The following is a 26,024-nucleotide window of genomic DNA, read 5'->3' on the forward strand; positions in this document are numbered from 1 at the left end:
GGATCATTGTTATTTTCACAATTTAGCTTGTGGACACACTATTTTAACTTACATTCTTGAAATACATCACATAAGTTGCATTTTAATTTTTGTTTTTCCGTAAGAATGATGTTCACCTTGGTGCTGTTTTTATAGAAAAACATATACTACTGTTTTCAAGATGAAGATTCAATAATAGTTTCAGACACAAGGTTTTGAATGGACATTGTGATAATTTTGAATGTTCATATTATCACGTTTTTGAAGTGTTTTAAAGTTGTTTTTTAGATGTGATGTTATTAGATTTTTAGACTAATGTAGTTTTAATTTTGACTATTGACACCAATGAAGGTGATTTGTACTGAATAGGTGGATAAGAAATACTTCTTATTATAATTGCTGTGATCTATTTCGGTATTGTTCACAAACAAGGAAATCTGTTGGCTGTGTGTTTCACATGTATAAGTACAGAATAAGTTTTTGGGCATTACCCCTTTTAAGTAGTTCCCTGCTTAAGTAGTCTTTTTTTGCAGTCCCTTGAAAAACTTCTTACAAGACGGCAAGGTTTTGCTCATGGTAGCCAAATTTTTGAAAACAGTTGTATTAGAGTGAGGTTGAGTGAAAGGCACATACCCGGACATTTGCTAGGGGACAGTGGCTATCCTCAACGTGATTACATTTACACACCTGTTCCACAACCAACTACTCATGGTGAAATGAATTACAACACTGCCCACAGGAGAACTAGGAGTACCGTTGAAAGGACCATTGGGGGATGGAAGAGAAAGTTTCCATGCCTATATTTCGAACTTCAAAATAAATTGAGAAATATCTCTAGGATAATTACAGCTTGTGCAGTTTTATAAAACATTGGAATACAAGCTGGAGATAGGTGGGAAGCAGAGGAATTGGAGGAAGGAAGGGAAATTATTGAAGTTCCCATCACATTTTGCTGAATATGTTAGGCTCAATATAACCATACAACATTTTTATAGACAGGCATTTCAATAATTAATTTATTGCACTTAATTACATTTTTTCTTTTAAATTCCAGGTCACATTTCGTGAAATGTACCTTTGTCCTTCTTGTGAACAATATCTTAACATTACCAATAAAAGTTACTACAATTCGCAGAATTTAGAAAAAAACTTAAAGGTATGTGAAGTTAAAAGTCCGTTCCATGTAAACACTGATCGCTATGTTTAAAATTTTATAAAATCGTATACATCAGGTTTACAGCAATGAAATTTGTGGAGATTAAGTATCATCTAGATGTTATTATGCATAAATTTCAATTTGTTTAGATGGTGAATGAAAACCTACAACCTGTTTTCCAGTCATTGACCGGGTCAGGGATGGAATGAATGAATGAATGAATGAATGAATGAATGAATGAATGAATGAATGAATGAAGCCTCCATCTTGCGGCAAGGATAGGAATTACGCCAGCTGCCAAGGCCTGTTGCACTCCTCTGGGGCCATGATTAGTGACTGACAGATGAAATGAAATGATAGTGGAGAGTGTTGCTGCAATGAAAAATGACGGGGAAAACCGGAGTACCCGGAGAAAAACCTGTCCCGCCTCCAGTTTGTCCAGCACAAATCTCCGTGGAGTGGCCGGGACTTGAACCACGGAACCAAGCGGTGAGAGGCTGCCGCCTGAGCCACGGAGGCTCTTAATTTCTTTAGATGATCGTTTCATATATATGTGTCAAAAAGAAATGTACAAATGTAAACACGCCACGCCTGGAATTGGCCATGTTGTACCCATCCTTTTGTGAGGTACCATTCTGTGAAAAATGCTTGCTCGAGGATTTAGTGTTGATGGGACTGAAATTTCTGGATGGTTGATGCGGGAAATCATTTCTTCTAGGAATGGATAATTAAGGTTTTTAATACATTATTTGGAGCCTCCGTGGGTCAGACGGCAGCGCGTCAGCCTCTCACTGCTGGATACCGTGGTTCAAATCCCGGTCACTCCATGTGAGATTTGTGCTGGATAAAGCGGAGGTGAGACAGGTTTTTCTCCGGGTACTCCGGTTTTCCCTGTCATCTTTCATTCCAGCAACACACTCTGTTCTCATTTCATAGCATCTATCAGCCATTAATAAATCACTTTGGGAGTGGCGACCCCATCGTACTAATAGCCTATATCTGCTTCATTCATTCCATCCCTGACCCAGTCAATGACTGGAAAACAGGTTGTAGGTTTTCATTTTTCAATACATTATTTAATTAGGATGATCATGGAACCTCATAATTTGAACAAATAACATGTGGAAAACATTGTTTCTGGGTACAGATAATTGAGGTTCCACTGTATTTCATTCCAAGTAATGCTATTTTCATGAAAATAGATCACTACTGTTATACTGTAGCGCTCTTTGTTGCAAGCTAGTTTCTATTTATGATATTCCTTAGCTGTGTAAAGTTAGGAAACTGAGATATCACACTTGTAGATGTTTGTTTTATATGTCAGAAGTGTGTTTTTCACCCTACTCATATCTCTTTTATCTGCCATTTCTTGCTGCGTGTTTTAGACTGCTGGCGATGATGAAACTGAAGATAATGGAGCAGAGTGTGTCATCTGTATGTGCGATGTAAGAGATACACTCATATTACCATGCCGGCACCTATGTCTGTGCAATTCTTGTGCAGATTCTCTCCGTTATCAGGTAAATAACTAGGTGCTAAGTGATTACATGTTGTGTTCAATCTTCCAGATTATCTGTGGGGTGAGAACAAAGGGACTCATAGGTCTAGCAATTGCTGTACAATTCAAGTTCTGGGATATTTTGTGTATCAAGTGTAGATATATTTTCTTGTCTTTTAATGACATTAAGGCTCGAAGTGAACTAACATCACCAACACTATTTCTTATACTTTGATCTTGTACTCTTTTTTACCCATTAAAACTGCCCAAAACATATATATCAGTACTTTTCCTTTATATTTTGCTATTTTACTCCCCCCCCTCAGTCATAAGACATTAGTAGTAGCTTATGCCTTCGTAATATTTTGTTTGTTGTTGCTTTATGTTTTAAATTGCTGGTGGAGTTAGTTTTCAGTTAATTCTATATTCTGTAATAGGAAGCACTTTCATATTATATCCTCCTCCTGCTTTCCACATTCATCCTTGAATTCTCCATTAATTATCTTTCTATTTATATGAAATGTTTCTCTGAAATTTGATACTTTATTCTTATCATTCCATTTACTTCTCCCTTTCTTATCATTGTCTTGTTTACAAATGAATTTACAAGTAATTTAAGTATAACACAAAAGACTATATGAAACTAGTGACCTGAAGCAGCTGTAGCTGTTTGCCTATTGCATACCTGCAAACCCTTCCGATTTACCCGGAAACTTTCCGGTTTTTAACTCGTCTTCCGATTTTCCGATTTATTTTTACTTCTTCCGATTTTTGACTAATATAACCTCTAGTACGGCCAATACTCTTCCCCTAGAATAAAGGATAAATTCTTATGTGCTTGTGTAATTTACGAAACCTAATTTTCAAGCGTATTTGATGCTTTATTTCGTGAGTGTTTCGTCCGTCGCCTTCGCTCACTACAGCAGAGTGTGCGCTTTATACAGCTGGGGATTCGGGGCGGCAATCGTCCTGCAAGCAAGAGGCTAGCGCACGCTAACGACTCAGTTAATCGGGACGAAATAACGAGTTTGTTATTGTGTTGTTCGCGCGCTGTTAACATCGTTTCTGTGCGTAGTTTCGTCGGAGTTGTAGGCCACGTGTTTTTTCTTGCATTTCTACGACATTTTCTGGTATTTTCTTTTCTCGTTATGCCAAAAAAAATATGACAAACGTTATCTCCAAGTGCTCAGAGATGCCTATAAATTTCTGTACATTTTACCGGATATTGAAGGAAACTACCGTAGTTTCTCGCGTACCGTAATCGACGCCCTTGCATAATTTACACATCCCAATATTTTTGGGTCCAAAGTGGAATTTCACACACCCACAACTTCGAAGATACATCACTCAGCTCCGGATGCGTTTCGAAATAAAGATGCCAACTACTCAGGTAGCAGGCTTCCTATTTCGAAAGCGGGCATTCCAAATACAGGCAACGTGCTGTATTAGCCGGCAGGAAATTCCACTGCACTAGTTTTACGAGTGTTTCGCGTACGGGACATTATGTGATCTCAAAATTGTTTGTCAGTCCACAGTACTCGATTAACACTGCATCATACGAACTTGCGGTGATCAGTTACGCCGAAACATACGGGAATAGAGCAGCGGGCAGCAAGTTTTCAGTGTCCAAATGAAACATGCGCTACCGCGGTAACAGAAGTGCACTTCAAGCGGCCAACAAGTCTCGCAAAGCATTTCGCGGATCAAAAAGCGGCAAGTTTCCGCAAGTAGAGGATTATCTGCTTAACTATATGATTTTGTTACGCAATGTTGGTTAAGCCGTTTCTCACAAAATGCTGCATTTTAATGAATGAGAAATAGCCGCGGCACGTGGAATCATTGTCTCGTATTTGAAGGTTAGCCGAGGCTGAATTAATTTTATGAAGAGAAATGGACTTTCTCTTCGACAAAGAACAACATTATGCCTAAAAGTGACGAATGATTTAAACCATTTTCAGCGCTTTGTGATTGAGAAGCGTAAAGTGAAGGAATATTTTATCTCCCTTATAGGAACGGCAGGTTTGACGCCAATCAGTTTCCATATACCATAAGTCGAACAATAGATAAGAAAGGAACATACAGTGTTATCGCACGCGCTACCGGAAGCAAAAAACAACGATGTACTGCATTGCTTGCTGTAACAGCTGATGGCAGAAAGCTTGCACCTTACATTGTTCTAAAACGAAAAACAATGCCTAAAGTAAAATTTCCGCCAGTGATCCACGTTCGTATTCAAGAAAAAGGGTGGATGGACACGTCACTCGTACAAGATTGGATACAAATGGTTTGGGGTAATGTAGCAGGGTCCCTCCTTCGATGCCCGGCCGTTCTCGTGTAGGACGTTTTTGTTTTTGTTTTTGTTTTGTTGCCGGTATGTCATTCAGGTCGTAGTGTCAGCTCGTAATGGGAAGAATATTTTCCAGTGTCGGTACTTTAAACCCATGTGTCTAACTTATCTGATGTACCCTATTTGACTTTTCAGAAAAAATCTCACGCCGGAATTTTACGCCAAATGACGATAACTGCAAATGGGTTGAACCAATTGTGTTTGGATTATATTTGATGTATCTTTTAGATGTAAATGAATTGTAAATAATGTGTAAATATCGGATTTCCTTGAATCGCATCTGAAGTTTTCGCCTGTATTTTTTGTCAAAAATGTGCCTTAATTACGCGAGAAAATACGGTATTATGCATTTTGTTGCGCGTGTCGGTGTGACAAATATTATTCGTATGTAAATGTCATAAATGAGAGTGATTAGGTACATTTTCTTGTAACTATTTTTATGTTTTCTTAGTTTAAGATTTTAAATTTAATGGTCAATTCGCATTGTAACTGTAGATAAGTATGCCTTTTATCGTGACCTTTCACGTAGACCGTGGTGGAATATATGTGATGAAATCCAAGAATTAAAAAATCTTCCTATTTTTGGTTTCTAAAAGTTGGCAGGTATGCTATTGGTGAAAGGTCTAATTTTTAATATATTCAAATTTTAAAAGAAAAAGGAGGAAATAGTATAGACCAGAATACCATTCAGCTACATCTCTGAAGGCAGCAATTGATTCAATCACTAAATTGTGTGAAAAGACATAGCATCGTTAGATTCAGACCACAGTAACTGTTCCTGTTGTATTGAAGCACGCCTCACACCCTCATTCTTTCTGTCAGTATTAAACATAACATGCACAACTGCCAGAGTGAAATAAAGTTACAATGATACCTACCAGTATTGTTTGAAGTACAATGAAAACAGAATCGATGTTACAATAATAATTCTCTATACCATTTGGAGTATGAAAGACAATTGAAATTGCAGTTAATGTTGCAAAAATCACGTAACATTCTTTCTATACTCTTTCTGCATATACCATATGTAGCTTGCATAACAACCAGAGTTAAATAATTTTAAAATAATATTTCTCTCTAAACAGGTTGTTCCCTGTTTTTTTTTTGTTTTTTTTTATATGCTCAATTGCATTCTTGGCCATGTTCAATTCTGTTTTGAATTAAAAGTTTTTAAATCTCCTGAATTTGTGACAACTGAATGCAACATATAACTGTTCATGAAACACAGGCTTAGGAAAGTAGATTACAAGTTTATGAGGAGTCTGATCCTGCTTGCCTGTTGGATGACTGTTTAAAAATGTTAATACATTAATTAGATGAAAGAAAATTAAGAAAGTGTGGAACAGAATACCTTTTAGCTATGTCACTAGCAAACAAGTGGCTGCGTGGTTTGGGTCCTGTAGCTATCAGCTTGCTTCGGGAGTTGGAGAACCCCACTGTCAGCAGCCCTTAAGATAGTTTTCCATGGTTTTCCCACTTTCAAACAAGCTGTACCTTAAGGCCACGATCAATTGATCCCACTTCCTGCTCTTTCCTTTCCCATTGCCACTATAAGACGGTGCCACATAAATAGTAAACTATGTCACTGTACGTAGCAATAATTGATTCAACTACAAAACAGCTTGGAAGGCTCAACACAATAGAATGACATAACACAATTAGCCCCAGAATACTGTTCTCTTTGTACTGAAGCTAGGGTTTCCAGATGTCCAGAATATCCCATGCATTTTTACTTTACAAATTTAGCTGTCCAGTGTCTGGGAGGAATATCTTAAATTTGCAAAATTTCCTCAATGTTCTCCTTTTTTTATCTTTGAAATTCAAAACATAGTCCAATTTTTTTTTTTGCTAGGGGCTTTACGTCGCACCGACACAGATAGGTCTTATGGCAATGATGGGATAGGAAAGGCCTAGGAGTTGGAAGCGGCCATGGCCTTAATTAAAGTACAGCCCCAGCATTTGCCTGGTGTGAAAATGGGAAACAACGGAAAACCATCTTCAGGGCTGCCGATAGTGGGATTTGAACCTACTATCTCCCGGATGCAAGCTCACAGCCGCGCGCCTCTACGCGCACGGCCAACTCGCCCGGTCATAGTCAAAAAAAAAAAAAAAAAAGAGAGAGATAGAAATAATGTTTTCTAGATGGTTATTGTGATTGCAGGTAGTACACCTTTAGTAAGATAATTTAATGCTAGTAAGCATAAAACTTGTCATTCTGAGCTGCTGAAAATTGCAATTTTTCTGAAATATTCCTCCACATAATGCAAAATGTGGATTGGTTTTGAATTGATTTCCACTCAACAGACAAAATGAGGGAAAAAATTTCTTGATAGACTCTGTGAAGTTTATACTTTTAGGCCTCATCTATATACACTGACTGACAGAGCAAATGCAACACCAAGAAGGAGTGGTTCGAAAGGGATGAAAGTTGGGGAAAAAACAGAGACGGCACAGACGAATAATTGATGTTTATTTCAAACCGATATGCAGGTTACACAATGCGCACGGCATCGACTCAGTAGGATGTAGGACCACCGCGAGCGGCGATGCACGCAGAAACACGTCGAGGTACAGAGTCGATAAGAGTGCGGATGGTGTCCTGAGGGATGGTTCTCCATTCTCTGTCAACCATTTGCCACAGTTGGTCGTCCGTACGAGGCTGGGGCAGAGTTTGCAAACGGCGTCCAATGAGATCCCACACGTGTTTGATTGGTGAGAGATCCGGAGAGTACGCTGGCCACGGAAGCATCTGTACACCTCGTAGAGCCTGTTGGGAGATGCGAGCAGTGTGTGGGCGGGCATTATCCTGCTGAAACAGAGCATTGGGCAGCCCCTGAAGGTACGGGAGTGCCACCGGCCGCAGCACATACTGCACGTAGCGGTGGGCATTTAACGTGCCTTGAATACGCACTAGAGGTGACGTGGAATCATACGCAATAGCGCCCCAAACCATGATGCCACGTTGTCTAGCGGTAGGGCGCTCCACAGTTACTGCCGGATTTGACCTTTCTCGACGCCGACGCCACACTCGTCTGCGGTGACTATCACTGACAGAGCAGAAGCGTGACTCATCGGAGAACACGACGTTCCGCCATTCCCTCATCCAAGTCGCTCTAGCCCGGCACCAATAAGAGTGCGGATGGTGTCCTGAGGGATGGTTCTCCATTCTCTGTCAACCATTTGCCACAGTTGGTCGTCCGTACGAGGCTGGGGCAGAGTTTGCAAACGGCGTCCAATGAGATCCCACACGTGTTCGATTGGTGAGAGATCCGGAGAGTACGCTGGCCACGGAAGCATCTGTACTGACTGCACGTCTATGCTGTGGAGTCAATGGTAGTCTTCTGTGCGGACGCCGGGAGTGCAGGCCTCCTTCAACCAATCGACGGGAAATTGTTCTGGTCGATATTGGAACAGCCAGGGTGTCTTGCACATGCTGAAGAATGGCGGTTGACGTGGCGTGCTGGGCTGCCACCGCTTGGCGGCGGATGTGCCGATCCTCGCGTGCTGACGTCACTCGGGCTGCGCCTGGACCCCTCGCACGTGCTACATGTCCCTGCGCCAACCATCTTCGCCGCAGGCGCTGCACCGTGGACACATCCCTATGGGTATCGGCTGCGATTTGACGAAGCGACCAACCTGCCCTTCTCAGCCCGATCACCATACCCCTCGTAAAGTCTTCTGTCTGCTGGAAATGCCTCCGTTGACGGCGGCCTGGCATTCTTAGCTATACACGTGTCCTGTGGCACACGACAACACGTTCTACAATGACTGTCAGCTGAGAAATCACGGTACGAAGTGGGGCATTCGCCAACGCCGTGTCCCATTTATCGTTCGCTACGTGCGCAGCACAGCGGCGCATTTCACATCATGAGCATACCTCAGTGACGTCAGTCTACCCTGCAATTGGCATCAAGTTCTGACCACTCCTTCTTGGTGTTGCATTTGCTCTGTCAGTCAGTGTATATAAAATAACTTGTCCTGACTGACTGACTGACTGATTAATCATCGCCGAGCCAAAACTACTGGACAGAAAGAAATGAAATTTTGGGGATACATTCATATTAAGGTGTAGGTGCTCGCTAAGAGAGGATTTTTGGATATTCTGTCACTAAGGGGGTGAAAAGGGAGGTGAAATTTTAAAATGAGTGTATCTATATCTCAAAACTTTAAAAGTTTACAGATGTAAAAATTGGTATTTAGAATCTTCTTTAAAAATAAACATGTATTTTTTGTTTTTGGAAAATCCTAATAGGAGGGGTGAAAAAGGGGTTGAATGCCTTTAATGAGGGTACTTATATCTCAGAAACTGAAGACATTACAGAACTGAAAATTAGTATATGGGATCTCCTTTACAAATAAAGAAACACATATTTTTTTGTTTTTGGAAAATCCAATTAATGGTGGTTAAACAGGAGTCACAATTTGGGGTGAATTTTTTGAAAGACTGTATCTACAGAATATCTGAGAAACGTAAAATGTTAGATGTAAAAAGTGGTATATGGAATCACCTGTAAAGAAACATAGGTGATTTGTTTTCGGAAACTGCTCTTAAGGGGAACTAAAAAGGGAGTGAAGTCTTAAAATGAGAATTTCTGCAGTATATCTCAAAAAACTTAACATGTTACAGAAGTGAAAAATTGCATTGCATTTTTTATCTGTATTAAAAGTAAAGAAACGTTTATTATTATTTTTCGGGCAGTGAAAGAATTGAAAAATTGACTTAATTGTATGAGAATACTTACATCTAATAAAAACTAAAGTTGTTACAGATGTGAAAATTGGTATTTGGATCTCCTTTAAAAACAAAGAAAAATGCATTTTGGGAGGGAAATCATCTTGGGGGAGGGAGTGAAAAGGAGTTGAATTCCTTTCATGAGGGGAGACAAATCAAAAACTGAAGAAGTCACAATAATTGGTATTTAGAAGATCCTTTACTATTAAAGAAACGAGTACTTTTTGCCAGGAAATTCACTTGGGGGGGGGGGGGAGTGTGAAAGGAAGTGAATAAAAGTGAATTATATTTATGGGGATACCTATATCTCAAAACTGAAGGTAATAGACGTGAACATTGGTGTTTAGAATCTTCTTTAAACATAAAGAAACATGCCTTCTTTTAATTTCTTTTGGGGGGGAGTAGTAAATAAACTTAACGGCGGTGGGGTGTAAAAGGACGTGAGACCAATTGATTTTACTGTTCATAATGTACTTATAAGGATCCTCCGTTGCTCAGGCAGCAGCGCGCCGGCCTCTCACAGCTGGGTTCCGTGGTTCAAATCCCGATCACTCCTTGTGACATTCGTGCTGGACAAAATGGAGGCGGGACAGGTTTTTCTCCGGATACTCCGGTTTTCCCTGTCTTCATTCATTCCAGCAACACTGTCCAATATAACTTCATTTCATTTGTCATTCATTAATCATTGCCCCATAGGAGTGCGACAGGCTTCAGCAGCCGGCACAATTCCTATTGTCGCCGCTAGATGGGGGCTTTATTCGTTCCATTCCTGACCCTGTCGAATGACTGGAAACAGTCTGTAGATTTTCGATATACTGTATTCTGATCATAAACCAATCTTTTTTAATCTTTCCTGGGTTCGTTTACAAGAGCCATCTTTTCCTTCGGAGAATGTTCTTAGATTACAGTAGACTCTCCTGGCATATAAATAAAAATTTAAACACACTTTAAATAAACGATAGTAATGAGATTGACCGTCCAATTGTTCACCTCTATAATAAGGTCAATAATGCATGGAAGTACATTATGTCATTTGTATCGCCAGAAATCCCGCACACTTTGTTCCGCGCGACAATGGTGCTGGTCACATTGTCAACAATGACAATGACAGCAGATGTAATTTACCGCCGAGTAGCGGTCTTGCATTTTGCTGTGGGTCAATCAGTGAATATTCAAGATAAACTTAAATATTGTAATTAAGTGGTCCGCCTATTCAATACAATATATAATTTATTATATCTAGTACATGTTTCGTCCCCTAAGGGACATCATCAGCTAATAATAAATTAACATTAATATATCAGAAATAAATGTTATTACAATTGGTAAGACATACTAAAATTTTTTTGACATTTAAAGTAAGATCTTAAAAATTTTGTTAAAATTGCAAGTCATAAGACAGATAAAACAGTTAAATTGTCCATATTTCTCTTGTTGATGTTCTTGGGAAATACCAGTTTTGCTTATAAAATCTTAAAATATCATTTGTTGTAAATAGCACACTTGATGTGTATCTCTTGGTAGAAGATTTGTTGAAACTTAATAAGCATTCCTTAGACGATATAATAAAATTTTAATGCGTCTTTCCAATTTTAATAATATTTATTTCTGATATATTAATGTTAATTTATTATTAGCTGATGAATTAGGGGACGAAACATGTACTAGATATAATAAATTATATATTGTATTGAATAGGCGGACCACTTAATTACAATATTTAAGTTTATCTTGAATATTCATTGATTGATTATAGTCAATATGGGATTAGTATTACTTGAAATGAAGCTGTTAAAGCTTATCACTTGTAATCTTGCTGTGGGGTCCTGAACATCTATAATTATAATAATAATAATAATAATAATAATAATAATATTCTGGACCGTCGTCAAATGTGCGGACCGCGCTGGAAACGGGTCCTGGACGAGTAATGACTAAGAATGCAGTCCGGCCGCGGTTTCAGTACTGCCAAGGCACCCAAGACACCACGCTGGATCTCCTGAAGTATTTGATACATATTAATAATGCTTATAGGAAAAGATGGCAAAGATTTAGGGACCCAACCCACCGGGTGGAATACCTGGACCTAGCCCGGAAAGTACGAAATCGATTGCTGGAAAGAAAGATTGAAAAATGGGAGGAACTTTGCCATAATCTATTAGAAAACGAGTCAGATCACAAATTTTGGCAGATTCTCTCAGAAAACGAGTCAGATCGCAAATTTCGGTGGATTTTATATAAAACAATAAACATTCAATTATAAATGTCAGTATAATACCGTAGCGAAGCACGGGTATCTTGCTAGTCTATATACAGTGAAACTCGGTTAAGAAGTTCCCGCACCGGGCGAGTTGGCCGTGTGCGTAGAGGCGCGCGGCTGTGAGCTTGCATCCGGGAGATAGTAGGTTCGAATCCCACTATCGGCAGCCCTGAAAATGGTTTTCCGTGGTTTCCCATTTTCACACCAGGCAAATGCTGGGGCTGTACCTTAATTAAGGCCACGGCCGCTTCCTTCCAACTCCTAGGCCTTTCCTATCCCATCGTCGCCATAAGACCTATCTGTGTCGGTGCGACGTAAAGCCCCTAGCAAAAAAAAAAAGAAGAAGAAGAAGTTCCCGCATAAGAAGTTTTCCCGCCTAAGAAGTGTGATATTCTTGGTCCCTTGATTAGTTGTATTAAGATATATGTATATTTTTCCCGTTTAAAGTGTTCTGTTGTAAATATTTCCCGGTTAAACCGTTCAGATTTTAGAGCCCCTTGAGATAGAAAACGTCCGCTCAAACAACCCATGGTTAGAATCCTCCAGTCTCCGCACAAGTTGCACCCTGTGTTAGACTGTTCGCGCGCTCGCGGTGTGTGTCTGGTGTTACGGAACATGTGCCGGCCTGCCAAAGCCATATGACGTCCCGCTATGACAACACGGACAGCAGATTCACACACTCACCTTGTGGAATCGAATCGAACTCATCAGTCGAAATTTCCACTCCAGCGTTCATCTCGCGGAATAGAATCGAACGGGATTCTACGTGGGAAACATAAAGCACGCAATGGATGGTTTGATAAAACTTTAATGCAGTATTTTGCCGGCCGCGACAGGGTGAAGTCATTAATCGAGGTGGCCTAAACATTAATTAAAAACCGTAAAGTGTATTTGTCCACAACATTACCGTTAATCTACCACAAAATTGAATATTCTAACCTGTTTGATTTTTCATTCCCTTGCTTATTTCCTTCCAGGCATTCTGTTGCGAACGACGAAACAACATATCGGCCGCACATAACAAAGTTCAGTTCCATAGGCGCACAAATACAATTTTGAAACAAATCAAATGGAGGACCAGACTGCCCCAAACGAGCAGACACAAACACATCACTCACAAGGTGATTCAAACATTTATTACACATGAATAAAACACTGCATATTTACACATTATGTACAACAAATTCGGAGGTACACCAAAACACGTGTACTGCTGCCGGTCGCCATGTTCAGTGTCTGTGTATAAAACAAAAACGCAGCAGCACATTGCCAACTGTTACAAAATGAAATGCGGCAGACGAGTACCAACACAAAAGCCGCAACATACTCCCCCCTTTGAGGGATCTCAACACTCAAAATCAAAGTCAAGTGTTCATGTTCATTACAGACAAATTAATAAAAAAGTAAACTCAGATACAACATATACAAATATACAACTATACAACATCCTTGGGCAATGGACACAATTTCACTATGGCACGGCGCAAAAGACCAGTTTTAGTCTTTACACTGACCACACGAGTAATATTGTCACAACCAGGATGGAGCTCCTGGATTATACCAGTTTTCCAAACCAGAGGAGGAAGGTTATCCTCCCTTAGAAGCACTAAATCTCCCACAGTTGGAGTCCACTTTCCTACAGAAGACCATTTACGTCTTTGTTGAAGTGATTGTATGTATTCTTATGACCACCTCTGCCAAAAATCGTGATACAGCTGTTGCACCAAATTCCATTTAGTTAGACAGGAGCGGGAGCTGTTGGATATGTCTGGAGAGGGGATAGAGGTCAATCGTCTCCCTACTAGAAAATGTCCAGGTGTCAAATAGCATTGATCATTGGGGTCGTCAGTCATTGAACAGAGAGGTCTCGAGTTCAACACAGACTCAATTTGATACAAAAGAGTACTCAGCTCTTCAAAATTAAGAATGCATTTTCCTAGGGTCCGCTTTAAAAGTGATTTTGTGGACTTTATTCCAGCTTCCCAAAGCCCACCGAAATGAGGACTGGAGGGTGGAATAAATTTCCAATTCACATTCAAATTAGATGAATATTCCTCTATTTCAGTAGAGCTATCCTTAATAAATCTTAATAACTCATTGTTGGCTCCAACAAAATTTGTGCCATTATCACTCAAGATGAGATTTGAAAATCCTCTACGCGCCGTGAATCTTCTAAATGCGGCGAGGAAGTCCTGAGTCGTTAGACTCTTCACCGTTTCAAGATGTATTGCCTTAGTGACCAGACAAACAAAGAGAGCAATGTACGCTTTAAACTTTATCTTACTCCTCGGGTTATCACCTTTAATGATGATTGGGCCACCATAATCAAGGCCAACCTTAACAAAGGGTAATGATGGCTCAACTCTATACGAGGGTAACTGACCCATTATATGAGTGGTGAGTGGAGGTTTGCTCTTGAAGCACTTGTAACATGAATGGATCACACCACGAACAACTGTCTTCCCACGTGGAATCCAAAATCTGTTACGCAAGGAAAACAATACAGCCTGAGGGCCGGAATGCAATAGCATCTCATGTTCATGTTTAACAATCAGTTTAGTAACAAAGTGTTTCGGAGGCAGAATGATGGGGTGTTTTTCATTGTATTCCAACTGAGAATTCATGAGTCGACCACCGACTCTCAACAACCCGTAATCGTCGAGGAATGGATTCAAAGTTTTCAATGAGCTCGAAGAGGCAACTACATGATTAGACCTCAAGTCATGAAGTTCCTTACCATACTCAATAGCTTGCATCAGACTTATTATTTTCATTTCACTAATCATCAGTTCTTCAGGGGTGAGTGGACCAATGACACGAGCATCCTTAGTGGAGCGAACATTGGTAATAAATCTCAGAACATAGCTATAAACTCGCTTAAGTTTGAGAAAGGACGAAAACTTCTCTAACTCAGGTGGGTGCATATTAACTAGCAAGACTCTCAAAGAGGGTTTCGATTCTGCATTCACAGCAGATGGTGTATTACTGGCAACAAAATCAGGGTACACCGGGAATAATTCGCGCAACCAGGATGGACCATGCCACCATACATCAAGAGAAAACATTTGTGAGGGTAAAACACCTCGAGACAAGTGGTCAGCTGGATTGCTGTGGGTCGGTACGTGTCTCCAGTCTGAGACTGAAGTGAGGGATTGAATTTCAGCAACTCTATTAGCGACAAAGGTTTTCCAACAATTGGCAGGTTTCTGTAACCAACACAGAACTATCGTGCTGTCAGTCCAGCAGTATGTGGAGAAAGGAATGTGCAATTTCAGCGATTCAGTTACCTTACTCATTAGGCGAGAAAGCAATAGAGCAGCACAAAGCTCTAAACGGGCAATAGATTGCTGTTTTAATGGAGCAACTCTCGATTTAGAAGTCAACAGGATCACTGATACCTCATCATTATCAGATACTGTCCTAATATACACACAAGCACCATAGGCAGCTTCTGAAGCGTCAGAAAAGCCGTGGATTTCAATAACCTTATTCTTAGCAAAGGGCATTACATTTCTTTGCACTCTGTGGTCATTAATCAAGGGGAGCTCACTGTAGATAGCATTTCAGATTTCAAGAATTTCAGATGAAGGTTCTAACACATCATCCCAATCAATTTTCAACTGCCAAAGAGACTGCAGGATAAGTTTACACTTAACTACGGCACATCCTAACAATCCAAGGGGATCAAATATGGAAGCAATGATAGTGAGAATGCTTCTCTTAGTGACTTCCTTAGGTGCTTTCTTCAAGTTTATTTGAAACTGAAACTCATCACATTTAGGATGCCACACGATACCTAATGTTTTAATAGCTTCATCCTTAGTGAGGTTACAAGGTGACAACATTTCTCTATCCTCTACAGGGACATTGGCAAGAGCTTCTGGACAATTTGACGTCCATTTTCTAAGATGAAAATGTGCACTATCGAGCACAGAAGAGATTTCTGATTGAAGCTCCTTAGCTTCTTCAACTGAATTAGTACCTGTCAGCAGGTCGTCAACATAAAAACAAGAGCGAATGGTCTCTGATGCAGTGGGGTGAGATTCCTTGTGTTCATCAGCAAGCTGAACTAGACATCTCGTGGCAAGAAAAGGGGCGGAACTTGTACCGTATGTGACAGTAGTAAGACGGTAGTCCTTGATTTCTTCATCAGTAGATTCACGCCAGACAATTTTCTGAAGATTTCTGTGGTCAGGATGAATTAGCACACATCTATACATCTTAGCAATGTCAGCCGTAAGAGCAACAAAATAGGTTCTGAACCTTAAAACAATGGACAGCAAGTCAGGCTGAATAGTAGGACCAACCATTAACATAGAATTCAATGCTATCCCATTTGATGATTCACAACTTCCATCAAAAACAACTCTCAACTTGGTTGTAGTGCTAGAATCCTTGAGCACACAATGATGGGGCAAGTAAAAGCTTAAAGAGTTAGAGGTCTCTGGAGGTGCAATTTCCATGTGACCCATTTCACTGTATTCACGCATGAAATCTACATACTTCCTTTTCAAGTCTGGAAGCTTAGCAAATTTATTTTCCATCTGTTTGAGCCTTCTAACTGCATTATGCTTAGACTCAGCCACAGGTGGCACTTCCGCACGAATAGGAAGTTTGACAACAAACCTACCAGAATCATCTCTTTGAACACTATTCACAAAGTGTTCTTCACAAGCCCTTTCTTCAGGAGTAAGAACTGGTTGATGAAGTTCTTCAAGCTCCCAAAACCTTTGGAGTTTAGTGTCAATAGAATCAAGTTTTACAAGATTAGCACGACGAGCCTTGGCATTATTCTTAATGCACGACTCAGGGAAAGTGCCTGATAGCACCCAACCAAATTCGGTGTCTAATAAGGCGGGATAACCCTTCTTATGCAAAATGTTAGAAGACACAATTTCATAGTAGACATCAGCACCTAGCAAAATATCAATAGTAGAGGGCTGATTAAATGTCCTATCACTCAAAATAATATCATCAGGAATAACCCAATTGGAACAATCAATTTCCTGCGCAGGGAGTGGACTTGTGATTGTGTTCACGACTGCACAGTTCAACTTCAATGTATAATCTGATACATTTGAGAACAAAACAAGGTTACATGTGGAACTTACAGGAGACACATTCGAATTGCCTATACCAACAATAGGTAGACGACAAGACCTAGTACGGATACCAAGCTTCTTGACAAGATCAGAAGTCACAAAGGATAATTGACTCGCAGAGTCTAACAAAGCTTTAACTAGTATAATCTCTCCTGAGCTATTTTTTACTCCTACACACGCTGTGCTCAACAAAACATTCGAACCTAGTCCTGAAACAACCTTCATGGCAGTGGGTGAAACAATTGCAGAACTTGTAGCATTCATATTATTATTGTTATTATTGGGACTTGTTTGTTCCTTGTGAACCAATAAGTTGTGGGGCCCATTACACTGGGAGCATTTGTTTTGCTTACAATGTTTAGAAACATGAGAAGCAGAAAAACAAAGATAACAAAGTTTATTTTCCCTCACAAACTTGCGACGGTGATCAATGTTTGCTTGTTTGAACTTTCTACAATCAGAAATGCTGTGATTATCAAGTTTGCAAAACCTACAATTCAAGGAAGTGCTATTGTTAGCAATGTGAAGGGCTTTTAGGTTGGATTTTAAGTCTCGTTTTTGCTCAATAACAGGTTTCTTGCATTCTGTTAGCTCTAATGTTTGACATTTTCTTTCCAAGAAATCAATCAAATTATTTAGTGTGGGAATATCAGTGGAGGCAAATTTGTTTTCCCATTCACTCCTATGGTTGGACTTGATCTTACTTAGAATCAATTCCTGTAGCAAAATTTCATGTAGTGGAACCTGACCCTCTAAATTGTCAACAGCACTAAGATTAGATTTTACTTGGTTTATCAATTTGCGATATTCAACGGAAGATCCACTAGTACAATTATGGAGATTGAGCAAATGTTTTACGTGCTGTGAAACAATCAAGCGTTTGTTATTGTACCTTTCATCAATTAAATTCCAAGCAACAGTGAAATTATCAGCACATATGAATAGGTTATCTAACAAATCCCTAGGTTCGCCTTGAAGAGACGACAATAGGTAGTGTAGTCTTTGCACATTGTCAATGCGGGTATTGTTAATAACCAAGCTTTGAAAGGTGTTCCTGAAACTCAAATATTTTGTCAAATCTCCTTTAAAAACAGGCAATTCAATGGGCGGGAGCTTCAAGCTACAGTTGGACCGAGTAGAGTTATCAGAAATAATGGATGCATTGCTTGGACTTGTGGGTCTCTCAAATGAGCAAAGCAATTCTTGAATCCTAGCAACTATTGCATGATATCTGTTTTCAAATTCATCATGCTCTCCAAAGTGAGTTTCGCTAGATTTTGAGTCTAATTCACATTCTAGATACTCCCTAACAATGCTGAATTCCTTCCAAATTTCTGGCAGCCTATTTTGCCTAGAAATTAGTTCGTGATGGTTGATGTTATCTTGCTTTAAGTAATTTTCAAGGTGAGTTAATGACCTTTTAAGTAGACCACGTTTTTGAATAGCCTTTGCTTCGGATTCAAACACCATGATGAATAGTTCAGGTAATCAGTTATTGACAAGATAATAATAGAAATCAATCTTACAACTATGGTGACTATACAAACAATAAGCCCTATAATCAGTGCACTGCATTCATTGCATTGTTAGAATGAGTGACAGTCTTTGAATGGAACCAACAATGTAGGTAGATGCACAAAAGCATGAAATAACGTATAATAAACCACGTACGTTCTAAAATATACAAAATACACAAAGCGGCCCAACAAATTATTAGCACGAAATCGTATAATGCCCATGAGAAGTCAAGACAAATCTGTTAATTCTATACACGAAAAGTGCTAGCAGTAGGGTTAGGATATCAGGCAGGATGTCCACCCTAGTCAAGATAGGAACAATAAAGACAAATGGAACAGACTTACAGTACATGGCGGTGCTGTATCATCAATCATCACTACCACTGGAAACACTCCTTGGCTGGAATCACATGCCCAAAGTGACTGGAAAGTCCAAAGGGTGACGTCTGCGATGTAATGTTCACTGGAGTCCAAATTCCAAGTAGCATTTAACATCTCGAACATCAGGGTATCAGATAAAGGCTGGCGTAAACAGCTCACAAGAACAAATGCAATAACACGTGGTAACTTCCACAGATTGTTAACGTGCGATATCAAAGCAGTTCCAAAACAATGTAGACTTCGTTGAAATCTCAATATGACGAATTCAACCATTCGTAGTAATTAGTATTGAGCACGGTATTCTGGTGCTTTCGTACAATAACTGTTCACGATGCGTTTCGCGCCAAGCTCGTTGCTATGTTCAAACGGCGATTGCAGGCAGCAATTCATGACGATAACAATTTTTAGGTGACTAGCACAATGTTCAAAGTTCACAATGATTCTCATCGCGGCCCGGAAGGACCAAAATTTTATGTTGCGAACGACGAAACAACATATCGGCCGCACATAACAAAGTTCAGTTCCATAGGCGCACAAATACAATTTTGAAACAAATCAAATGGAGGACCAGACTGCCCCAAACGAGCAGACACAAACACATCACTCACAAGGTGATTCAAACATTTATTACACATGAATAAAACACTGCATATTTACACATTATGTACAACAAATTCGGAGGTACACCAAAACACGTGTACTGCTGCCGGTCGCCATGTTCAGTGTCTGTGTATAAAACAAAAACGCAGCAGCACATTGCCAACTGTTACAAAATGAAATGCGGCAGACGAGTACCAACACAAAAGCCGCAACACATTCTCTCTTACGTTGTTGTTGCAATAATACTTATGGGTCTTGCCGTAGAGGAAATTACTTTTTTGAACTAAACTGATAAGATTTTCCGTGTCCATTATTAGTGAGGTGAATAAAATCAACTTCCCGACTCTATGCGGGAAACAGCCGACTTGCCAGCAGCCAGCTGATACACATGCCGCCACAGCCGGCCGAAAGATCCCTATTGTTCACGAAGTTGAACGAATGTTGATAGCCAACTGGGTGTTGGTGGGAGGCACACAGACGCGTTGCAATACCACGTGTTGGCATAAAATTGAAAGTTATTTTTAATTTTACCTTTATACGAGCTAAACATTGTATTATCGTGTCACTCATAATTATTACATCGCATTATTAGAACGTTGCACAAGGATGAGCAGACATGAAATAAAATTCTCGCGCGGAAGGAAACTGTTTACGTTTAGATGTGCTAGCGTTGCTATTGCGCCTTTATCACTCCCACGTAATACCCCAGATACTTTTCCATGCACTCATTTCTGCAACTTCGAACCTGTGTTTCTTTTCTTCATTGCCTATAGCATGAAGAGGATTGAAGCGGGAAAATAAACTCAATACTGTCTTGGCCATGCGGTACTTGGGAAACAGCCAGAAACTACGCCCGTTGCCGTAACAACCAGTAGGAATGCAGGGGCGATTTAGGCCTAGGTTCTAAGATCTATAAGAATAAGTTGCTAGATTTCCCTTTTGCTGCCGTTATCCTTGAAGCAGGTGTCGGGGGTGTGAGGAAGATAGAAAGCACGTGCTAACAAATTGTAGTACACGTCTTGTTTTTGCGTCTTGTAAGCCTAAGCTACGGATTGCCAAGCATAGTGTAGCGTCGTAATTAGTATGAATAGGAGTCGGTGAAGTTAGTTGTAATATCAACGTACAAACTTTTTAAGTGGAAATGAGCGGAACTCAGAGGAAAGAGATCAAGCGAAAGGCACTAACAATAAAAGACAAAGTGAAGATTATAAGGAAAGTGGAGTCATCTACACTTTCCCGTGTTGCTTTGGCAAAGGAGCTGGGGATGCTGCCGTCTACTTTGAACGGTATTAGAGCGAAGAAAGAAGAGATCTCTGCTTCTGCAGGGAATACTTCAGCAAACTGTAAGGAAGTTAAATCTGAAAAGTACGATGAAATAGAACAAGCTCTGCTGATGTGGTTTAAACAGCAGCGAAGTTTAAACATACCTTTCAGTGGGACTATTGTGCAGGAGAAAGCCGCACACAAATTAAGGGTACCTTTTACCGCGTCGAACAGGTGGCTGGACCGCTTTAAAAATCGAGCCGACATCGTTTACAAAACAATTTCTTGCGAAGCAGACTGTAAGTGCGGAGGAAAGGAAAGCGTGGAAGGAAATGGTTCTGCCTGCTAAAATAAGCAAACCTCGCAACGTTTTTATATAACTTAATATGTTCCCTTCTCTTATCAATTATATTTATTGTTGTAAACTAGATAAGGTTTACAAGAACACAACTTATTTATTTGCTTCACACAGAATTCTACAGTATGTACAAGAATAAAACATAAAATTGTCTTGAAGCAAAGTAGATGATTAATCTTGAGAGAGTTTCTGTTTCTATACACTATGTACACTCTGAATGTATTTACACTCACTGCTATCTTGAAAAGATAGTTCTTGGGAAAGATATAGTTCGTGATAGTTGAAAACTATCATTTGCACTAGCATAGATTAGCTAAGAGAGTTCCTTCTAACTTGAAGTGTCTGAGTTCATAAGCTTGTACTAAATGAAAGCTGTGTTCACAATTAGAGAATCTAATGTGTGTGTCGGAGCTTGAGTGAGCTTGGGGATGTGTGGCATACAACATTGGGGCTCGACATGGATGAAGGAACGGGAAAGTGGAGTAGTGACCTGAGGTGAAACCTCATACTACCAGAATTCCGTCCACCTGGTCGAGACACATTTTTAAGAGGAGTAGCCTCCGTGTTCGACGTTCAGTGTATTCTGGAGCAGGACACTGGGGAGAATCCTCATGAGTGACAGACAGGGAGCTCCTTATATACTGCACACTACGTAACAGACACGCGCACTGAAGACTGCGCGTCGAGTCTCGAATGATCCACGCTTGCGTGCGTGCGGCTGGCTGGCGCTGAGCGAAGAGAGCGGAGGACATACAACATTTATAATATGGTATGTTCAATTATTTTACTTTATCTCTAAAAATATTGTCATGATAATAGATTTTTTATATTGTGGCTTTCTGTTAGCAGCTCTTATATATCGGCCTATTTCAGTATTGTCCACAAACAAGGAAATTTGTTGGCTGTGTGTTTCACATGTATTTCAAAGTACAGAATAAGTTTTTGGGCATTACCCCTTTTAAGAAGTTTCCTGCTTAAGAAGTTTATTTTTTGCAGTCCCTTGAAAAACTTCTTAACAGAGTTTCACTATATAAAATAACATGTCCTGACTGACTGACTGACTGACCGACCGACCGACCGACCGACCGACCGACCGACCATTGCCGAGCCAGAAGTACTGGACATAAAGAAATTTTGGGAATGCTTTGGGGATGCATTTTCATTAGAGTGTAGGTGAATACTAAAGATTTTTGGATATTCCATTGCTAAGGGGGGAAAAGGGGGATGAATTGTTTAAATGAGTATATCCATATCTCAAAAACTTAAACGTTTCCAGAAATAAAAATTGGTATTTGGTATCTCCTTTAAAAATAAAGAAACATGTATTTTTTTGTTTTGTTTTTGGAAAATCCCCTTAAGGGGGGTGAAGAAAGATGAAAAAGGGGTTGAACACCTTTTATAAGGATACTTATATCTCAAAAACTGAAGATGTTACAGACATGAACATTGGTATTTGGAATCTTCTTCAAAAATAAAGAAACATGTATTTTTTTGTTTCTGGAAAATCCAATTAATGGGGGGTGAACAGGAGTGACAAAGGGGGTGAATTCTTAAAGTGACTATATCTACAGTATATCTCAGAAACGTAACATGTTACAGACGTAAAAAATTGGTATTTGGAATCTCCTGTAGAAGTAAAGAAACACAGATAATTATTGTTTTCAGAAAATCCACTTAAGGGGAAGTGAAATTGAGGGGTGAATTTTTAAAATAAGCATGTAACATGTTACAGACGTGAAAATTGGTATTTTTAATCTTTTAAAAATCAAGAAACATGTATTTTTGGTTTTTGGAAAAACCACTTAAGGGGGGAGTTAAAAAGGACATAAAAGGGGGTTGAATTATTTTTATTAAGATACTGATATCTCAAAAAATGAACATGTTACAGAACGTGAATATTGGTATTTAGAGTCTCCTTTAAAAATAAAGAAATACGTATTTTTTTGTGTTCGGAAAATCCACTTAAAGGTGGGGGGGGGGTGAAAGAATTGGAAAATTATTTTAATGGGGATACTTATATCTCAACAACGTAAGATATTACAGTTGTGAAAATTGGTATTTGGAATCTTCTTTAAGAAACACGTATTCTTTTGTTTTCGGTAAATCCACTTAAGGGGGTGAAAGAACTGAAGAATTACTCAAATTTTTTTATGAGGGTACTTAAAGAAAACTAAAGATGTTACAGATGTCAATGTTGGTATTTGGAATCTCCTTTAAAAATAAACACGTATTTGTTTGTTTTCAGGAAATTCACTAATGTGGGGGTGAGAGAAGGACTGATAATGGGGATGAATTTTTTTTATGGGTATACCTATATCTCAAAATCTGAAGATGTTACAGACGTGGAAATAGGTATTTGGAATCTCTTTTTAAAACAAAGAAATATGTATTTTTTGTTTGTATTCTACGTCGCATGGCCATCTTAGCGCCAGAAGATAATACCACAAACGTGGTTTACAAAGAGTCTCTGTAGGAAATGAAACTCTGTTTTTCAGTAAGTTTTTATACTTTAGGGATTTTCACGTAATATATTAGTACAGCACTGAGGAACGATTACTTTTATCAAGTTACAAAATCCACGTGAGCTGCTAGTTAAATATAATTTCAAACACTTGAACTTTTCCATGCCGGGCTGAGTGGCTCAGACGGTTAAGGCGCTGGCCTTCTAACCCCAACTTGGCAGGTTCGATCCTGGCTCAGTCCGGTGGTATTTGAAGGTGCTCAAATACAACAGCCCCGTGTCGGTAGATTTACTGGCACGTAAAAGAACTCCTGCGGGACTAAATTCCGGCACCTCGGCGTCTCCGAAGACCGTAAAAGTAGTTAGTGGGACGTAAAGCAAATAGCATTATTATTATTATTATTATTATTATTATTATTATTATTATTATTATTATTATTATTATTATTATTAAACTTTTCCACGTTTTATGATTGTTTTAAATAGGCTGGATATTTTGCAACAAATTACTATCATATGTTTCTTAACCCATTTTAACCTGAATAACTGTTTCACCTGCATGAACAGAAAACTATTTATTTTTGAGAATTATACAGTAACTTGGTTATTGAGAATTATTAAAAAATTTACAATTTTAGAAAGCTGCTTTCATCACAGATCGATGCCTAATTGTTCAGTAACTGTTTTCTAGTCTTCAGTAGTGAATCACCGTATGATGTTTTTTGAAACAGCTCTCCAGATGAAGTGGAGCACCTGACTTTTGACCTTAATTTATGAGCCTTGCACACTTTTCAGTGCCGGGAAGGATCCTTTTCTTTCTCTTGGAGGGATAGGGACTGGAATATAGCCCTATACTTATCCTTGACAAAAAATGAGTCATTATCACTTTCTAGCCACTTTTCGATATCTTCATCAACTCCACCCATGTTTGTTTACTACAAGTACGGGCAAATCACATTTTGTCTTTTTATACAGCATTCTGTGAACTACTTAGGGTGCATTTTTTTTGGAAGGTTCCCTGAACTTCAAGGAGTAATCTGTATGTGCCGCAAGACCCATCCCTTGCCAATAACTTGAACTACTAGCGTTTATATGTTAGAACGGAACAGTTCTGTATGTCTTGCTATCACTCCAAAATGGCAGCATACAGAACGATTCCTTAAGTCTGCACCAATGAGTTAAATATGAATGATGTTTACTATAAAAGTAGGACTGCCTTTTTCTTTCATGGTATGTTTAATACAAAAATAACATGCTTTAAGTATTTCCATATATCTTTGCTTTCAGCATATAATTCCCTGATATTCTTCATTTTCTTAAAATGTCCTACATTCAGCTAAAACCCTCTGGTTACCCTAACTGAAGCACACCTCACTCTCTCACACTTTCTCTCAATATCTTACATGTTTTGCACAATCGCCAGAGTGAAATGTTAGTGATATTTCCCAATATTGTTTGAAGTACAGTGCACTTCCGATAATTCACTTGTGGATAATTTGCTTTGTGGTTAATTCGTGGGTCTCGGAGAGTTATTTTTTAAAGTATTAATTTTCTTACACCCACTAATCATCACGCTGAGTAAAATCATCTCTGCCTAATTTAAAAGAATTTTAATGCGATGCATGGAGACGAAATCATTGATATTTGAGGAGACTGGACTGCACACTGCTGTCGGAATGCTGCAAACTTGGAAACATTCGAGCATGTTGCTGCACGTGGCACTGCACAGATTATCATAATCTTGGAAGCAGAGACAATGAATGAGGAATGCACTCTGAATTTACCCTCCCTTTCCCCACAGCCCAAGGTCGCCGAACTGTAAGCTAAGTGAAGGGTAGGTGCGCCGGCAGAGAGTGTATTGTAGGCTACTGTACTGGAGAAGTGTGAACGGAGTGCTGAAGTCTTTTTGAAGTTTTGAATAAGTCGGTAGTAAGAGTTTTTAATATGAGTGGTCAAAAAATGAAATATAAAAGGTTAACCTTTATTGAAAACTGAAAATTATAGAAAGACTGGAGAAAGGCGAGGCGTCATCAGAGTTAGCCTGCGAGTTTGGTGTGGGTGAAACAACAGTGAGACACATGAAGAAGCAAAAGGAAACCCTCATCAAATTTTCTGCTAATTGTGATTGTTCATCGTCCCGGAAATTAATGAGAACATCGGACTATGCAAATCTAGACGAAACCATGATAGGGTGGTTTAATCAAAAACAAGCTGAAGGTATTCCTGTGTCCGGCCCAATTTGTGCCGACCAAGCAAAACATTTTCACGATGCTCTTGGCTTAGAAGGCGATTTTAAAGCATCTTCTGGCTGGCTTACGTGGTTTAAGTAACGCTACGGAATACGAGAAATTGCTATTCGCGGAGAGCGTC

The 26,024-nt window shown here is 39.4% G+C and overlaps 1 protein-coding gene across 1 annotated transcript in view; it reads left to right on the top strand.

Annotated features, from left to right (window-relative positions):
* The window catches only part of LOC136863366 (probable E3 ubiquitin-protein ligase MGRN1), a 159,101-nt gene that overhangs the window by 83,942 nt on the left and 49,135 nt on the right, over positions 1–26,024 (top strand). The window contains exon 8 of the mRNA XM_068226100.1: positions 2,521–2,655. Within this exon, the coding sequence (XP_068082201.1) occupies positions 2,521–2,655 (135 nt within the window). The remainder of the gene's footprint in view (positions 1–2,520; positions 2,656–26,024) is intronic.

This window comes from Anabrus simplex, chromosome 2, assembly GCF_040414725.1.
Source record: "Anabrus simplex isolate iqAnaSimp1 chromosome 2, ASM4041472v1, whole genome shotgun sequence".
NCBI lineage: Eukaryota > Metazoa > Arthropoda > Insecta > Orthoptera > Tettigoniidae > Anabrus > Anabrus simplex.